At 40.0% G+C, this 17,092-nt stretch overlaps 1 protein-coding gene across 4 annotated transcripts in view; it reads left to right on the top strand.

The window, feature by feature from the left end:
- NEK11 (NIMA related kinase 11) overlaps nt 1-17,092 on the top strand; it is a 277,295-nt gene that overhangs the window by 94,424 nt on the left and 165,779 nt on the right. For 3 of the 4 annotated variants that reach the window (XM_068973446.1, XM_068973440.1, XM_068973433.1), the window contains 2 exons: nt 13,105-13,254; nt 13,348-13,426. The exons of the other annotated variant lie outside the window; for it this stretch is intronic. In XM_068973446.1, coding sequence (XP_068829547.1) covers nt 13,105-13,254; nt 13,348-13,426 — 229 coding nt within the window. The remainder of the gene's footprint in view (nt 1-13,104; nt 13,255-13,347; nt 13,427-17,092) is intronic. 4 annotated transcript variants of the gene reach the window in all.

Here is a 17,092-nt window from a genome sequence, read left to right as displayed (position 1 = left end):
AAGTAGGGAAGACCACTAGACCTTTCAGGTATGACCTACATCAAATCCCTTACGATTTTACAGTGGAAGGGAGAAATAGATTCAAGGGATTAGATTTGATAGGGAGAATGCCTGAAGAACTATGTACAGAGACTCCTGACTTTGTACAAGAGACAGTGATCAAGATCATCCCCAGATAAAGAAATGCAAAAAGGCAAAATGGTTGTCTGAGCAGGCCTTACAAATAGCTGAGAAAAGAAGAGAAGCTAAAGGCAAAGGAGAAAGGAAAGATATGCCCATCTGAATGTAAAGTTCCAAAGAATAGCAAGGAGAGATAAGAAAGCCTTCTGAGGTGATCAATGCAAAGAAATAGAGGACCCAGAGGGATGGGATGGTGAGGGAGGTGGGAGGGGGGTTCAGGATGGAGAACACATGTACACTAGTGGCGGATTCATGTCAATGTATGACAAAACCAATACAATATTGTAAAGTAATTAGCCTCCAAAAAAATTAATTAATTTTGAAAAAAGAAATAGAGGAAAACAGTAGAATGGGAAAAACTAGAGATCTCTTCAAGAAAATTAGAGGTACCAAGGGAACGTTTCACGCAAAGATGGGAACAATAAAGGGCAGAAATGGTATGGACCTAACAGAAGCAGAAGATATTAAGAGGTGGCAAGAATACACAGAAGAACTATATAGAAAAGATCTTCATGACCCAGATAACCATGATGGTGTGATCACTTATTTAGCATCAGACATCCTAGAGTGGAAAGTCAAGTGGGCCTTAAAGCATCACTACGAACAAAGATAGTAGATTGATGGAATTCCAACTGAGCTATTTCAAATCCTAAAAGATGAAGATGTGAAAGTGCTGCACTCATTATGCCAGAAAATTTGGAAAACTCAGCAGTGGCCACAGGACTGGAAAAGGTCAGTTTTCATTCCAATCCCAAAGAAAGGCAATGCCAAAGAATGTTCAAACTACCGCACAATTGCACTCACTTCACATGCTAGCAAAGAAATGCTCAAAATTCTCCAAGACAGGCTTCAACAGTACATGAACTGAGAACTTCCAAATGTTCAAGCTGGCTTTAGAAAAGGCAGAGGAACGAGAGATCAAATTGCCAACATCTGCTGGATCATCAAAAAAGCAAAAGAGTTCTAGAAAGTCATCTATTTCTGCTTTATTGACTACACCAAAGCCTTTGATTGTATAGATCACAGCGAACTGTGGAAAATTCTTCAAAGATGGGAATACCAGACCACCTTACCTGCCCCTTGAGAAATCTGTATGCAGGTCAGGAAGCAACAGTTAGAACTGGACTTGGAACACGGACTGGTTCCAAATCAGGAAAGGAGTACATCGAGGCTGTATATTGTCACCTTTTTAATTTAACTTCTATGCAGAGTACACTATGCAAAATGCCAGGCTGGATGAAGCACAAGCTAGGATCAAGATTGCCGGGGGAAATACCAATAACCTCAGATATGCGAATGACACCACCTTTATGGAAGAGGGAAGAACTAAAGAGCCTCTTGATGAAAGTGAAAGAGGAGAGTGAAAAAGCTGGCTTAAAACTCAACACTCAGAAAATGAAGTCATGGCCTCTGGTCCCATCACTTCATGGCAAATAGATTGGGGAAACAGTGGCAACAGTGGGAGACTTTATTTTTTTGGTCTCCAAAATCATGGCAGATGGTGACTGCAGCCATGAAATTAAAAGACACTTGTTCCTTGGAAGAAGACCTGTGACTAACCTAGACAGCATATTAAAAAGCAGAGACATTACTTTGCCAACAAAGGTCTGTCTAGTCAAAGCTAAGGTTTTTCCAGTAGTCATACACGCATGTGATAGTTGGACCATAAAGAAAGCTGAGTGCCGAAGAACTGATGCTTTTGAACTGTAGTGTTGGATAAGACTGTTGAGAGTACCTTGGACTGCAAGGAGACCCAACCAGTCAGTCCTAAAGGAAATCAGTCCTGAATATTCATTGGAAGGACTGATGCTAAAGCTGAAGCTCCAATACTTTGGCCACGTGATGCAAAGAGCCAACTTATTAGAAAAGCCCCTGATGCTGGGAAAGATGGAAGGCAGGAGGAGAAGGGGACGACAGAGGGTGAGATAGTTGGATGGCATCACTGACTCAATGGACCTGAGTTTTAGCAAGGTCCGGGAGTTGGTGATGGACAAGGAAGCCTGGCATGCTGTGGTCCATGGGGTCGCCAGGAGTCAGACATGACTGAGCGACTGAACTGAACTGATAATCTCCATTTCATATGACATTTTATCATACTTTATTCCTTTAAATTCTGTTTCCTTTAGTTCACTGAACATATTTGAAATGGCTACTTGGAAATCCTGTGTGTTAAGTCTGACATCTGGGCTCTGTTGGGTAGTTCATCTTGCCTGCTGTTTTTCTCTTATATGGATCATTTTTTTCCTATTTATTTGCATGTTTCATAACTTGTGAAAACTGGACATTTTAATTTTTTAAATTTATTTTTATTCATGATCAACTGGGATTTATTCTAGTTTTGCAAGAATAGTTCAACATTCACAAATCAGTCAATGTGAAACACTGCATTTCCAAAATAAGGATAAAAATCATATGATCATCTCAATAGATGCAGATAAATACACTTGACAAAATTCAACATTCATTTGTAATAAAATCACTCAACACAATGAGTATAGAGGGACCATACTTCAACATAATAAAGGGCTTATATGACAGGTCCACAGCTAACATCATGTTCATACACAATCGTGGAAAGCTGAAAGATTTTCCTTTACGATCAAGAACAAGACAAAGATGCCCATACTTTTATTGACCAAGGAGTGAAAGACCTGTACACTGAGAACTATGATGTTAATGAAAGGAGTTGAAGAGAAACAAATAGATATTTTGTGCTCATGGGTTGGAAAAAAATAACATTTTTAAAATGTCCATCCTACTCAAAGCAATCTACAGATTCAGTGCAATTGCTATCAAAATTTCAATGGTATTTTTTCACATAATAGAATAAAAATTCTAAAATTTGTATTTTCTGGTGTTATCTTGGGGCTTCTCAGGTAGTATGGTGGTTAAAATTCCACCTGCCAATACAGGAGATGCAAGAGACATGGGTTCAGTCCCTGGGCCAGGAAGATCCCCTGCAGAAGGAAATGGCAACCCACTCTAGTATTCTTGCCTGGAACATTCCATGGACAGAGGAGCGTGGCAGGATACCATCCATGGGGTTGCAAAGAGTCAGACATGACTGATCACACACATACACACAGTGTTATTTTACGTAATCATTGTGCATTTATCAATACTAAGAAATTAACATGGATACATTACTATCAACTAAACTTCATTTGAATGTAAGTCATTTTTTCACTGATGTCTGAAGATTCCACATTGCACTCAGTCATTTCCTAAGTTTATCAAAGTTTTAAGTTTATCAGACATGTCCTTGTTGCTCCTGATGGTTTTGAAGAATACCAGTCAGGTGTTTTGTAAAAATTTATTCAGTTTGGATTTGGCCAGAATTTTCTCTTGATTCAACTGGGTTTGGGTGAAAAACCAATTTTTGTAAGAATACCATAAAAGTGATGTGTCTGTCTCATCACAGTTTTATCAGGAGATGTATGATGTCAGCATAACTTAATACTGGTGACATCAGCTTTGGTCACTAGGTTAATTGATGTCTGCCAGTTTTCTCCATTTTTTCCATTTCTATTCCATTTCTATTCTACTTTCTATTCTCTGTTTATTAGAAGAGTCACTAAGTCCAGCCCACACATAACAGGAAGGGAGTTAAGCTTCACCACCTAGTGAGAGAAATAAAGAGCTTTCAGACATGTATTACAATATGTATGAGCATACAGTAAGTTTTTGAGACATATCTATAAGGCAATGTCAAAGTCTAGCATATCCAAAAATTCTTACAAATGAACTACTGAGACAACAGCAACAGCACAACAGGAAAGCTAAGGAGTTCCTGCTTTTAAAATCAACAAAGGATATGGATGGGAAGTTGCCAGAAAAGGACTTTAAAACTCCATTTGATGAAGAGAAATTCAATTTACTAGTAAACCAAGAAGTGTGAATTAAAGCAATGAGATACAAGGATTCATGCCAGTCACTCTTAAGGACACGAGTTACAACGTGGATATGAAACTTCTGTTCTAGCTCAACTTCAAGAAGATTGTTGACACACAAGTTGGAATGGTTCTAATAGCTTACCCTGAAAAATGCTTCAGAATGACTGGAATTCATTTGTAAAAACAACAAGGGAAGTATCAGTTTTCCATTTAGATCAACAACTTTAAATTCTTAGCCTAAAAAATTCAGAGACATCAGGGGTTCCCCTTGCTTGTGGTTTCTTAATCCACTCATCGAGATGCACCTTAGATTGTTTGAGCTGGCCAAGGACTACATGAGTGAAAGCTACAGGAAAATATAGTTAGGCACAATTTCTTCTGTCAGCAAGGCATATAAGAATCACCGAACACATCTCTGCCCATTGCTGTGTTATAGCAGATCTTGCCACCAAGAGTCTAAAGGGAATGGAAGTGGATACACAGGAAATTATTCAGGAAAACTGGATATTTTAGATAGTATATTGTATCAACTCTTCTCACTCCCCCTTCTCTGGGGCTTGTTATTTGCTTGTTTATTCACTAAGTGAATAAAGGGATTTATTGACTGTGATTATGGAAGAACTGATATTATGTGACTTCTGAGTCTGGGTCACAGAAGATGACACTGTTTTTGTCTGATTCTCTTGAGATCTTTGCTCTTGGAATTCAGCTGCTATGCTGTGAGAAACCTGTGTATAGCACACTGGGGGTCTAGTGTAAGGAATCAAGGCCTCTGGCCTTTAGCCCTGGCCGAGCTTCTAAATGATGGCCAACACCTATCAGCCAGTCATGTGAGTGACTTGGATCTTCCAGCCTCAACTGAGCTTGCCCAGAAAATGCCATGGAAAGAAGATTCAAGCTATCTTTGTCAATTTCTGAGAGAATAAATTCATGAGCAGAATTAATATTGTTGTTTGAAGGCACTAGGTTATAAGGTGCTTTATTATTTATTATTTTTAGTGGCGACTAAAATAGGGTTTGTCAGGAGGACAGTAAAGCAGAGTTGAGACTCAACTCTTGGTCAGGGTCTCCATTATAACAAGCTGACACTGCTCATTTTCTTTATTTAAGAAGTTTAAGAAATGACTTAAGAGAAGTGGCTTGTGCCAGCATGGCGGTCTGGTCCTCTGCTTGCAGGTGCATTTGATGGATGGAGCCCAAGAACCTGGGCCTCAGCTGAGAAACTGGATCGGCAGCCTCTTTGTGTGCCTCAGACCCTCCCTCCATTCTTCCTGACTTCTCTTCTCCTGCTCGCCCCAGCCTTGGACCACCTTCTCACCCCTGCACCATCTTGCCATCCCTTCCATAATTAAGTGGTGTACAGGAGCCAGCTCAGACCAGTTCACAAGACTCCACTATCCACATCTCTTCTCAACCTCACAGAAACCAATAAATGCTTCAAGTTAGGGCTTCCCTTTCTATCCAGAAGCCAGTTTACCAGGATGTCCAGCTCCCTTAGGCTTACTCTGTCTTGTCCATGAGGTGTCCACAGAAAGAAAGAAAGATCAAGATAAACATGAAAGTTCTAGACTTTGTCTTCAAAAGATTGGCAGACATAAATTGCCGTTTGCACAAGGCTCTGATGTCAAAGGGGTGAGCCATGGTGAGTGTGCAGAGCATCAGCTGCAGTCTCAGAGAGTGGATGATGCTGCTTAGGATGGGAAGGACAGAGAAAAGTCTGACAAAATGCCTTTCAGGCAGAAAGATCCAGTACCCATACTGAAGGAGGGGGGTGTCCACTGGGGGAGGAGGGGTGGACATGCATGGAAGTAGGCTGCAGTGTTAATTTATTAGATGTAAAATTTTCAAAATCTAATTTTTCAAACTCCATTTTGGTGTTTTTTCATTTTCAAAATATACTGAGAATTTGAAAGTAGTTGCAAGTGACCTGGGCCTTCTCTGACTCCTGAAAGCCCCTGAGAGCACTATAAGGACATGGAAGTATAGTCCTTCCAAAGGGAAGCTCTGCTCAGTGTCCTCCGGCTAGCTGAGGACAAAGTGTGAATGTGTGTGCATGTGTGTGTGTGTGTGTGTGGATGTGCAATAAATCCATGAGGCTGAGGAAGCAGTCAGGGTTCATGTGGTGAATGACCATAGTGAGGACCTTGGATTTTACCTTCTGTGGGATGAGAAGCTGCTGAAGACTGTTACATGAGGAGATTGTGCACAAGTTGGTTTGGCTGAAAAATAACAAACAGCTCCAAAAATCTCTGAGGCACTTATAAAATGTATTTCTTCTTCACATTACATGAGAACTGCAGGTGACCTGAGCCTCTGCTCCAGGTTGCAGGCCTGCTCTGCTCCTGCTCCAGTGTCACGGGTCCAGGACCCAGGCTGTGTCCTGGTCTGAAATGAGGCTGTCTAGTGCTTAGAGAAAGAGCAGGGGCATGTGAGATCTTTCATTTATGTGCATGGATTATTCTCTAGTTGTGGCAGGAGGGCTCAGTAGTTGTGGCACAAGGACTTATTTGCTGTGTGACATGTGGGATTTGAGTTCCCTGACCAAGGATGGAACCTGCATCCCCCCTACATTGCAAGGCAGATTCTTAACCACTGAACCACAGGAAGTCCTAAGGTTAAGGCCATCTTAAAAGAACCTCCGGAGACTATCAAAGATGATGAAAGCCACAACCATTCACTCAAAGTGTAAAGTATCTTTTTTTAAAAAAGAATTTTATTGGAGTGTAGTTGATTTACAATGTTATGTTAGTTTCTTGTGTACAGCAAAGTGGATCATTTATTTTTGTCATTGTTGTTCAGTTGCTAAGTCATGTCTGATTCTTAGCGACCCCATGGACTGTAGCATGCCAGGCTCCTCTGTCCTTCACCATCTCCCGGAATTTGCTCAGATGCATGTCCATTGAGTCAGTGATGCTGTCTAACCATATCATCCTCTGCCGCCCCCTTCTCCTTTTGCCTTCAATCTTTCTGAGCATCAGGGTCTTTTCCAATGAGTCAGCTCTTCACATCGGGTGACCAAGGTATTAGAACTTCAGCTTCAGCATCAGTTCTTCCAAAGAATATTCAGAATTGATTTCCTTCAGTGTTGACTGGTTTGATCTCCTTGCAGTCCAAGGGACTCTCAAGAGTTTTCCAGCATCACAATTCAAAAGAATCAATTCTTTGGTGCTCAGCCTTCTTTATGGTCCAATTCTCACATCCATACTTGACCAGTGGAAAAACCATAGCTTTGTCTGTATAGACTTTTGTCAGCAAAGGGATGTTTCTGCTTTTTAATACACTATCTAGGTTATACATATACATGTACCTACTCTTTTTAAGATTCTTTTCCCATATGGGTCATTACAGAGCATTGGGCAGTTTCCTGTGTTATACAGCAGGTTCTTATTATTATCTGTTTTATATATAGTAGCGTGTATATGTCAATCCCCAAATTCCAGTTTACCCCTCCTCCCCTTGACCGCTGGTAACTGTAAGTTTGTTTTCTACATCTGTAATTTTATTTCTGTCTTGTAAATAAGTTCATTTGTACCCTTCTTTAGATTCCAGTATGTGAAGTCTCTTATGTCACATGAGCAATACATGCTGCTGCCACAAGCAGCCTCTGTGCAGCGAGGGGCTGAGTAACAGCTGGCATTGGAAAGATGCTTTCATCATTGTTGCCAACCCACCTCTCGACCCAGCTTTGAATGCTATCCATGTTTATTTCCCAGACTTTATGGTTTGTGTGGAGTCTATGACCGTTACCCCAAGAACAGCTAAAGATCAAACAGTCTTTCCCTTTTGTTTCCCCTCTGCCCTGTGATCTTCCTGCTCCGGTCCCTTTAGGCCTTACCCTGGGGTTTTCTCACGTTCCCTCTGATTTTGGATTGGGCAGAACCACTGTGAGTTTTAGCTGCTGTTCTTAGATTGGCCCCTGTGCTTTTCAGCGAGTACCTGTTGACTGTTTTGAGGGTCTTTCATTGTTTTGTCTCTCAGTCACTGACTCCACTGACTCTAATTCTTCTCACACAGATGCTGACATTATGCAGGTCACGTGGCAATTGTGATTTGTCTCCATATACTTGTACCTTGAGGCTCAAGGAGATACTTTGTCACCTCACTTTGTTAAAAATGTTGGCCCTGGTTTTAAGTTTTGCTATCTAGCTGCTCTGTTTTTACATGAGAATTCAAGGAAGATACAGAAACTATGCTCCCAATGTAACGACCATTTCTCCCCAAATACTCAGAACTAGCATTCTAACAAATTCCTTGGGAGATTTGTATGCATATTAAAGCTTGGGAAGAACCACTACAGATTCTGGGATATGATTGGCCCTTAATAGATAGTAGTTATTAATATATACTTCTTAAAATTTGTTCAAGCAGCCCCAGAGTCATTCATCATATTGACTGAGTTTATGTTGATTTTCAACAATACTACACTAAAGACTTTTATTTAGGGTAACATATTAAAGCAAAACCTGCTATACTTGTATTAAATTTCTATTACTCTACTTATTCAGCTGCTTAAATTATATATACTTTTTCCCAGATATGGATATGTTAGGGTAGTCTTTGCTTATACCAAGTAAACGTATATCTAGAAGATCAATAAAATTTCCATCACTAAAGTCATGCCCCACTGTGGGGTAGGCTCCTCTTTGCAGAATCAGGGCAAATTTCAAAGAGTAAAATTTATTCATCTCGAGACAAGACAAAGTCAGAGTTACATTTGCAATTCATTATCAATCTGTGCTTCAGAAATCCTCTGAGCAGTTCTGGTCGATTTGGACAGATGGCAAGTTTATGGAATTCAGGTATAATTTGCTTCATACACCTGATCCCAGTCTTCCCATTCACTGCCACATTCACCCCCTCAGGGATTTATTTGTTTACTTCTTCACAGTTGGCTGTATTTTGCAGGGGGTGGGGGTGGGGGAAGGAATGCAAGTTGCAGACTTCTAAGTAAGATATATCTCTTGTTGTTTTTCAACTCATCTCCTGGCCCCTGACCCTTCCCTGCTGTTGCATTGCCATATTTAAGACCTGGGAGTCAAATAAGAGAAAAGCCTTCAAAAAGGATAGAAGTGATAAGTTTGAGATAATATAATTATTCCCATGTAGATATGCCTGGTTGGAAACTGCTAAGTCGCTTCAGTCGTGTCCAACTCTTTGCCACCCCATAGACGGCAGCCTACCAGGCTCTGCTGTCCCTGGGATTCTCCAGGCAAGACCATTGGAGTGGGTTGCCATTTCCTTCTCCAATGCATGAAAGTGAAAAGTGAAAGGGAAGTCACTGAGTCGTGTCCAACTCTCAGCGACCCCATGGACTGCAGCCCACCAGACTCCTCCGTCCATGGGATTTTCCAGACAAGAGTACTGGAGAAAATTAAAACATAGACATATAGCTACATATATGTATAGTTATTAGAATACAAAGTATACATAGTAGATAGATTGTAAAACTGGTACAGGATAATCAAAACATCTTTTGCCCCAAATGTCATCAAAGTTTCTGCATCATATTGGCTCATATTTCATTTGCTGACTCCCATGCCAGGTAGGTGCGCTGGGACCGGAGCAGATCCCTTTCCACAAGTTACGGGCTGATAAAGGAAGTCTCCATGCGCTGCGGCGCAGCCCATGTCAGTAGCTCGAAATAAAATAGGTAAATGGAAAGCAGCATGCATTCAGCGTAGCTGAGAGGATTTCCAAAAAAGGGAGTAGTTTTGCATCAAAATTGATTACCGCGTTGTCCTCTAAATCTAATTGTTCCATGGTCTATCTAGCCAGATAGTTCCTCATCTTTTTATAACCCCAATACATTCGTCAAGTATGACTCAGATAGAATTATGTCTTCATGAAACCCAGATGTGACTTTGTGAATAGATGTTTATTATTTTAATGAAGTCCATTTATCAGTCCCTAACTTTATTGTTCATGCTTTTTGCATTTTACTTAAAAAAAATCTTTGCTTACACCAAGATCAGGCAGATGTTTACCTGTTTTTCTTAAAATTTTATGACTTGATTTTCATTTAGACCACCTTTAGTTGGTTTTTGTGCTTGAAGATGATGTGAGAGAGGCATTCGTATGTAATATGTTCCGTATGGATGTTCAATTGTCCTAGCATAATTTATTAAAAAGATCATCTTTCTCTCTACCACAGTGCATTTATCTTTGCATTAGTCAACTAGTTGACTATGTGCAGATCTGGTTTGATCTGTATTTTGTTCCGCTGCTATATTTTTTCTTCCTCACCAGTATCATACTTTCATAAGAAATGCAACTTCATAATAATCTTGCTGTTTGGTAATACAGGACCTCCAAACTTATTCATCTTCAGTTGCCTTGGCCACCCTTTTCCTTTTGTAATTCCATGTAAACTTCAGGGTCAGCTACAAAAAAGTCTGCTAGGATTCGGATTTACATTGCATTAGATCTATAGATCTTCTGGGAAAAATTGATATCTTCAGAATATTGAATGTCCCAATCCAAGAGTGTGAATTTATCCCTCCCTTTTTTTTTTTTTTAAGATCTTCTTTAATTTCTCTCAGCAGAGTACTAAGGCTATAATGAAGGGTCTTACATATGTTGTGTTTAATTTATTCCTACATATTTGACATTTTGTGATGTTAATGTAAATGACATTTAAAATTTTGTTTTTAAAATTTGTTTGTCACAGGTTTATAGAGATGACCTTTGTATCCAACAGCCTTGCTAAATTCAATTGTTAATTCTAGTAGTTTGTAGTGTCTTTTGACCTTTTTGATATACATAATCATGTTGAAATGCTTAATGACAGTTTGTCTTCTTTTTAATCTTCACATCTCACTTGTTTTATGTTCTTTTGTCCTTTCTTGCTTTTTTGGTTTTAATTTAATTTTTATTGTTTGATTTTTTTCGCTGTAGTAACTGGTTAGTTTTACACTTGTCAGTTATACATTGTTTTACCATTCTTCTGGTGGTAACTCTAGTGGTTAAAATATGCATTCTTGACTTGGCTTCCCTGGTGACTCAGACAATAGAGAATCTTGATTTACTATAGTCTAGTAAAAATTACCAGGGCTTCCCTGATGGTTCAGTGGTAAAGAATTTGCCTACTAATGTAGGAAACGTGGGTTCAATCCTTGAGTTGGGAAGATCCCCTGGAGAAGGAAATGGCAACCTGCTCCAGTATTTTTGCCAGGAAAATCTCATGGACAGAGGAGGCTGTCGGACTACAATCCATAGGGTCACAGAGTCAGACGTGACTTAGTGACTAAACGACAACAAAAATTACTACTTTTACCACTTTCCCAGTAGTGTTAGGATCTTACGATACTTTAACTCTATTTACCCTCTTCTGTATTTTGCATCATTTTTGTCAAAAGCGTTATTCTGTGTCATTTTAAATCCCACAAGATAGTTAATATTGTTTTATTGAGTTTGTGTTGATTAAACGTATTCAGTATTAAAAGTATTAAACTTTTTCCAGTGTTCTTCATTCCTTCTTTCATTTCTTATTTCTGCCTGGGATCATTGTCCATCTGTTGGAAGAACTCCCTTTTGGGATTTTAGTCCTTTCCTGTTGCCATGAATTTTCTCAATCTTTCTTTGTCTAAAAGTGTGTTTGTTTCACCTTTATTTGAAAGAAATTGTTTTTCTGGGTATAGGAATCTAAATATGTGCATCTATACCAAATACCATTTAATAGTCTTACAGATAGATGAAAATTTATTGAGCTTCAAATAATTTTCATAGTTTATAAAGTTGACATTGAGCTTGCAGTTCTAGTCAATATCATGTAATTTCTCCTAACATCCCCATATTTCTAGTGTTCTATAATGGGAATAGTCTCAGATTTGAAAAGAAAAATACTTAACTCAGGAGTCAGTTTAACTTAAACCAAGTCATTTAACTTCTCTGAGCCAGTTTCATCATGTCAAAAGGGGGAAAATATATTATTGGCTCTATTTCAGTGGGAAATTATGAGGCTGTGTTGAGATCTGTATGAAAGTGCTTTGTAATATGTAAAGTACCAATCATTTAAACATTTTTAGTGTTATTATTGACTGGAACAGAAACATTTTCAATGTATGCATCCAGGATTTTCTTACAAACGCACATTTTGTTGAACACCCATAAAATGGTTAAAAAGACAGTATTCATGTATGTATGTATATATTGATATATACTTTGCCTTTTATGTTTAAAGTTACATAAAACACAGCTTACACAAGGTCAGTGGCAAATTTATTTCTGATCTTTCAAACAACTAATAAGAAAAGGGAGACCTGGCTAGTTATATAATTCAAAATACCCAGAAGGTAAATTAACCCATTGTTCAGGAGAAAAATTATTTCCTAACACTAAGTTCAGGCAGAAATCTCCCCTTAGTTTTCTTAATGATGTAGATTATTTAAAATATTTTTCTACTGGTTTAGAGATGAGTGATTTGCATAGTTATTACAAATTAGTGTTGAACTGATCTAGAACCTTAATATTCTGTTTCATACTCCTAAAGGGAGAATTTATGCACATTAATATGAGCTTCAGGCAACCACTCTCCCACCCTATTTGCAATTGGATTCTATTTAGAAAACTAATAAAGATGCCAGCTTCCTTTTCAAAATTCTTGGGCACACATTAGAGGGAAGGCTAGGCTAATAAATTTAAATTTCATTTTGCATATATAACACTAACTGAACTGCCTTAGGAAGACAGTATTTATCTGCATTTTATTTTTCCTTCAAAGAGGTTAATTCAAAGATTCCTTACTACCTTTATCAAATATTTATTGAGTCGCTACTCTGTATAGGCATATTCCTGTTGGATTGTTTGCTCTCCTCTGACAAAAGGTGTTCATTCAGACTTGCATTTTGTGCTTTCTTCTTTCAGTTTTTCCTTTTTTCTTTTTTAATAAACATGTATTTAAGTAGAAAACAAAGTGTATGTTAGTGCCTCACATCCAGTGCCCTAGCACATCTGAGGTTTTGTACTTTGTATGATGATCAAATTTAAAACAGAACATTTATTCCTCATTCAGATTCTTTGACTATGTCTTCAGGTCCCTGGCATGCATTTTGTATGAGATGTGCTGCATGAATCATGCGTTCACTGGCTCCAATTTCTTATCCATTGTTTTAAAAATTGTTGAAGGAGACACTCCTTCTCTCCCTGAGAGATACCCAAGACAGCTGAATGCCATTATGGAAAGGTACGGAAAGAAATATATTGCTGCATAAACAATTTTAAATTGTACTTACATTTTAGTTCATTTGAAAAATAATCTTCTTTTTAAACATTACAGCATGTTGAACAAGTGTCCTTCATTGAGACCATCTGCAATAGAAATTCTGAAACTTCCTTACATTGATGAACAACTACAGGTATTTAAAATGAAAGGGATACTGGGAAGTACATGTTAGCATTTATATTTCTAGGACTTGAAGATGTGCTGCATTAAAGAATCAGTCAGAAAGGCAAAACAAGACATTTTTTAAAAGCTGGGGGAAATTGTTAGTAGTCAGTCTCTTTGCCAAAGAAGGTGTATGAACTCCAGTTCCCTGGTGCCCCAGATATGAGAAGTTAGAATTGTAATTTTCTCCCTAACAGCAACATCCGCCCTTAGAACTCTTGACTCACAAATCTTTCCTTGATACTTTGTAAGTGTATTCCTGCTAGTATAACAATGTACTACTAATGATGCAAAATCTGGAGGTTTCATTAGGCCTTTATTATTCTACTCCTTTATTTTATATCCTAATAATACTTTTTATTGCTTAGCTGAGTTTATTTTGTTTTCCTGAAGGTTAGACATTCTGATGCAGAGAATCTGCCTTCATGGTAAGAAAACAGAAAATGATATCCTCTCAGGAGGTTTTGTTTTTGTTTGTTTGTTTTAGTTTTATAGGCTTTTATAATCCAAATCCCTCAGGCAGATTTCCTTTAATTTTATGAATAATTTTAAGTGGACCCACAAAGCAGTCATTCACCTTCACAAATGGGCACACCTTTCCATCAGTATCCAGTTCTCAGTCCACAGGAAGCAAGGATGCTGACTTGATGTGCAGTTGTTAGTTGAGCATCCAGCACTGTGCTGACATGACACTCCAGGGCTGGGGGGGAGGTTGGTTAAATGACAGGCACAGATATGGCTTCTGTCCTTTGAAGCTTGACTACTAGTAAGAGGATCCAATAACCGGGTAAAAGTAAGCAAGTAAATAAAATAATTGTAAACTATCAGAAGCACTAAGAAGAAAGAAAACAGGATGCTGTGAAATACAGTAAAGGAAAGGCTTTGTTGGCCAGAGAAGGAGCAGATTGACATTGCAACATCAGTGAGACAGTGAGAAGCAGCCAGCCCTACAGAAGCCTGAGTGAGAATGTTGGGATCACATGGAGTGGGTGCTACAAAGCTCTGACTTAGGTGATATTCCCTGGAGGAGGAACCCCTAAAGATGTGGGATGAGCATGACAGGAAGGGGAGGTGGTAGGAGCTCCCTGCTGCTTGTAGCTCTCCCTGAACATAGCTGTCCTCTTGTCTGAGGGCAGACTTCTGAGAAGAGGCTGGTTATTGTGATCAAAACCACAATGAAGGGTATGTGAGCCAACAAACACACAATTCACAAGGTATCAAATAGATTCCCTGGGAATAGGGTGAGACAAGTGAGGCATTTGCCCTGATGCAAAATTAAAGAGGATGCCCAAAACTCAGTAATCAAGATAAACTGTGTTGTAATGCAATGTTTAAAAAATCCAAAGTGATGCAAATAAAAAATCCATAGTAGCAAAACACCAAAAGTTCAAGGACAGGATCCAACAAGGCTAGGATTAAGGTGAAGCTAAAATGAAGCAGGACACTGCAGAGCTTTCCCAGGGATGAAAGTCCCTCCATGTCCACTGCTACGGTAGAAAAAGGCTCTTTTAGTGTCTTCGCTCTTCCCTGCAGAGAAGGCAATGGCAACGCACTCTAGTACTCTTGCCTGGAAAATCCCATGGACAGAGGAGCCTGGTAAGCTGCAGTCCATGGGGTCACTAAGAGTTGAACACAACTGAGCGACTTCACTTTCACTTTTCACTTTCATGCATTGGAGAAGGAAATGGCAACCCACTCCAGTGTTCTTGCCTGGAGAATCCCAGGGACAGGGGAGCCTGGTGGGCTGCCGTCTATGGGGTTGCACAGAGTCGGACACGACTGAAGCAACTTAGCAGCAGCAGCTCTTCCCTGAGTTCCAAAATGCAGACTCAAACCATTACTAATTAGAGAAATGAGGGAATGCAGAAACAAAAGAAAAGCAGTAAAGCAAGAAAATTAGGATAGCCTAAACAATAGTTCCGTGAGTCCTAGGTCTTCCCCCAAGGGATATATATGATGATGTGTTGCATACCTTTGAGTTGTTCTGCAGAAACTAAGACCCCCTGCCCAGGTGGTAACTATATGATGACAACCAGTACGTAGACCTCAGACTGGTTGATGTCAAGATTTCCAAAACACCACCCTGCCTGTCACCTCACCATCTACCAATCCTAAGAAAGTCTGTGAGCTGCAACCCTCACCCCAAATGTTGCCTTTAAAAAACCTTCCCTAATGTCATGTGCTGCTGCTGCTACTGCTAAGTCACTTCAGTCGTGTCTGACTCTGTGCGACCCCATAGACGGTAGCCCACCAGGCTCCCCTGTCCCTGGGATTCTCCAGGCAAGAACACTGGAGTGGGTTGCCATTTCCTTCTCCAATGCATGAAAGTGAAAAATGAAAGGGAAGTGGCTCAGTCATGTCCGACTCTTGGCGACCCCATGGACTGCAGCCTACCAGGCTCCTCCGCCCATGGGATTTCCCAGGCAGGAGTACTGGAGTTGGGTGCCATTGTACACACTGCTATATTCAAAACGGATAACCAACAAAGACCTATTGTGTAGCACTTGGAACTCTACTCAAAGTTATGTGCCAGAGTGGATGGAGGTAGGATTTGGGGGAGAATGGATACATGTACATGTATGGCTGAGTCCCTTCACTGTTCACCTGAAACTACCACAACATTGTTAATCAGCTATATGCCAATATACAAATTTAAAGTTTGGGAAAAAAAAAAAAACCTTCCCTAAAAGCTATCAGGGCTTTTGGGTCTTTTGAATACTAGGTGCCCATTCTCCTTTCTTGGCACCCTGCAATAAACACTGTACTTTCCTGCACCACAATCTGGTGTTAGCAAATTGGTTTTGCTGGCAAGTAGACCTAAGGTCAGCTTGAAAAGAAAGTGAGGTGGAATGGTGCAAGTTCAGGACTGGGTTTGATATTGTATTCTCCAAGGCTTTTTGTCATTAATTAAAAAAATTATTGTATTAAACTATTATTTATCTTAGTTACTGAGTTTCTTGTGCCCCTTAAATTTGCACCTGAGAGGTGAGTGCCCTCTTACCCTAGTCCTGGCCCTGGTGATGCTGAAACTTGGCCTCTGTGCACCAGTGCTGAATCAAATGTTGGAGACAAGAGTTTTGGGTGAGGTAGAAAAGAATAGCTTTATTGCTTTGTCAGACAAAGGGGGACACGGTGGGCTCATGCCCTCAAAACTGTGTGTTCCAACCCAGGGGTCCTGGTGGCTCAGACAGTAAAGCATCTGCCTACAATGCAGAAGACCCAGGTTCAGTTCCTGGGTGGGGAAGATCTCCTGGAGAAGGAAATAGCAACCTACTCCAGTATTCTTCCACTCCAGTACTCTTGCCTAGAAAATCTCATGGACGGAGGAGCCTGGTAGGCTGCAGTCCATGGGGTCGCTAAGAGTTGGACACGACTGAGCGACTTCACTTTCACTTTTCACTTTCATGCATTGGAGAAGGAAATGGCAACTCACTCCAGTGTTCTTGCCTGGAGAATCCCAGGGATGGGGGAGCCTGGTGGGGTGCCATCTACAGGGTCACACAGAGTCGGACACGACTGAAGTGACTTAGCAGCAGCAGCCAGTATTCTTGCCTGGAAAATCCCATGGTTAGAGGAGCCTGGTAGGCTACAGTCCATGGGGTCGCAAAGAGTCAGACTGAACAACTTCTCTTTCACT

This window comes from Capricornis sumatraensis, chromosome 1 (assembly GCF_032405125.1).
Source record: "Capricornis sumatraensis isolate serow.1 chromosome 1, serow.2, whole genome shotgun sequence".
Classification (NCBI taxonomy): Eukaryota; Metazoa; Chordata; class Mammalia; order Artiodactyla; family Bovidae; genus Capricornis; species Capricornis sumatraensis.
This window is presented reverse-complemented; position numbering and strand designations above follow the sequence as displayed.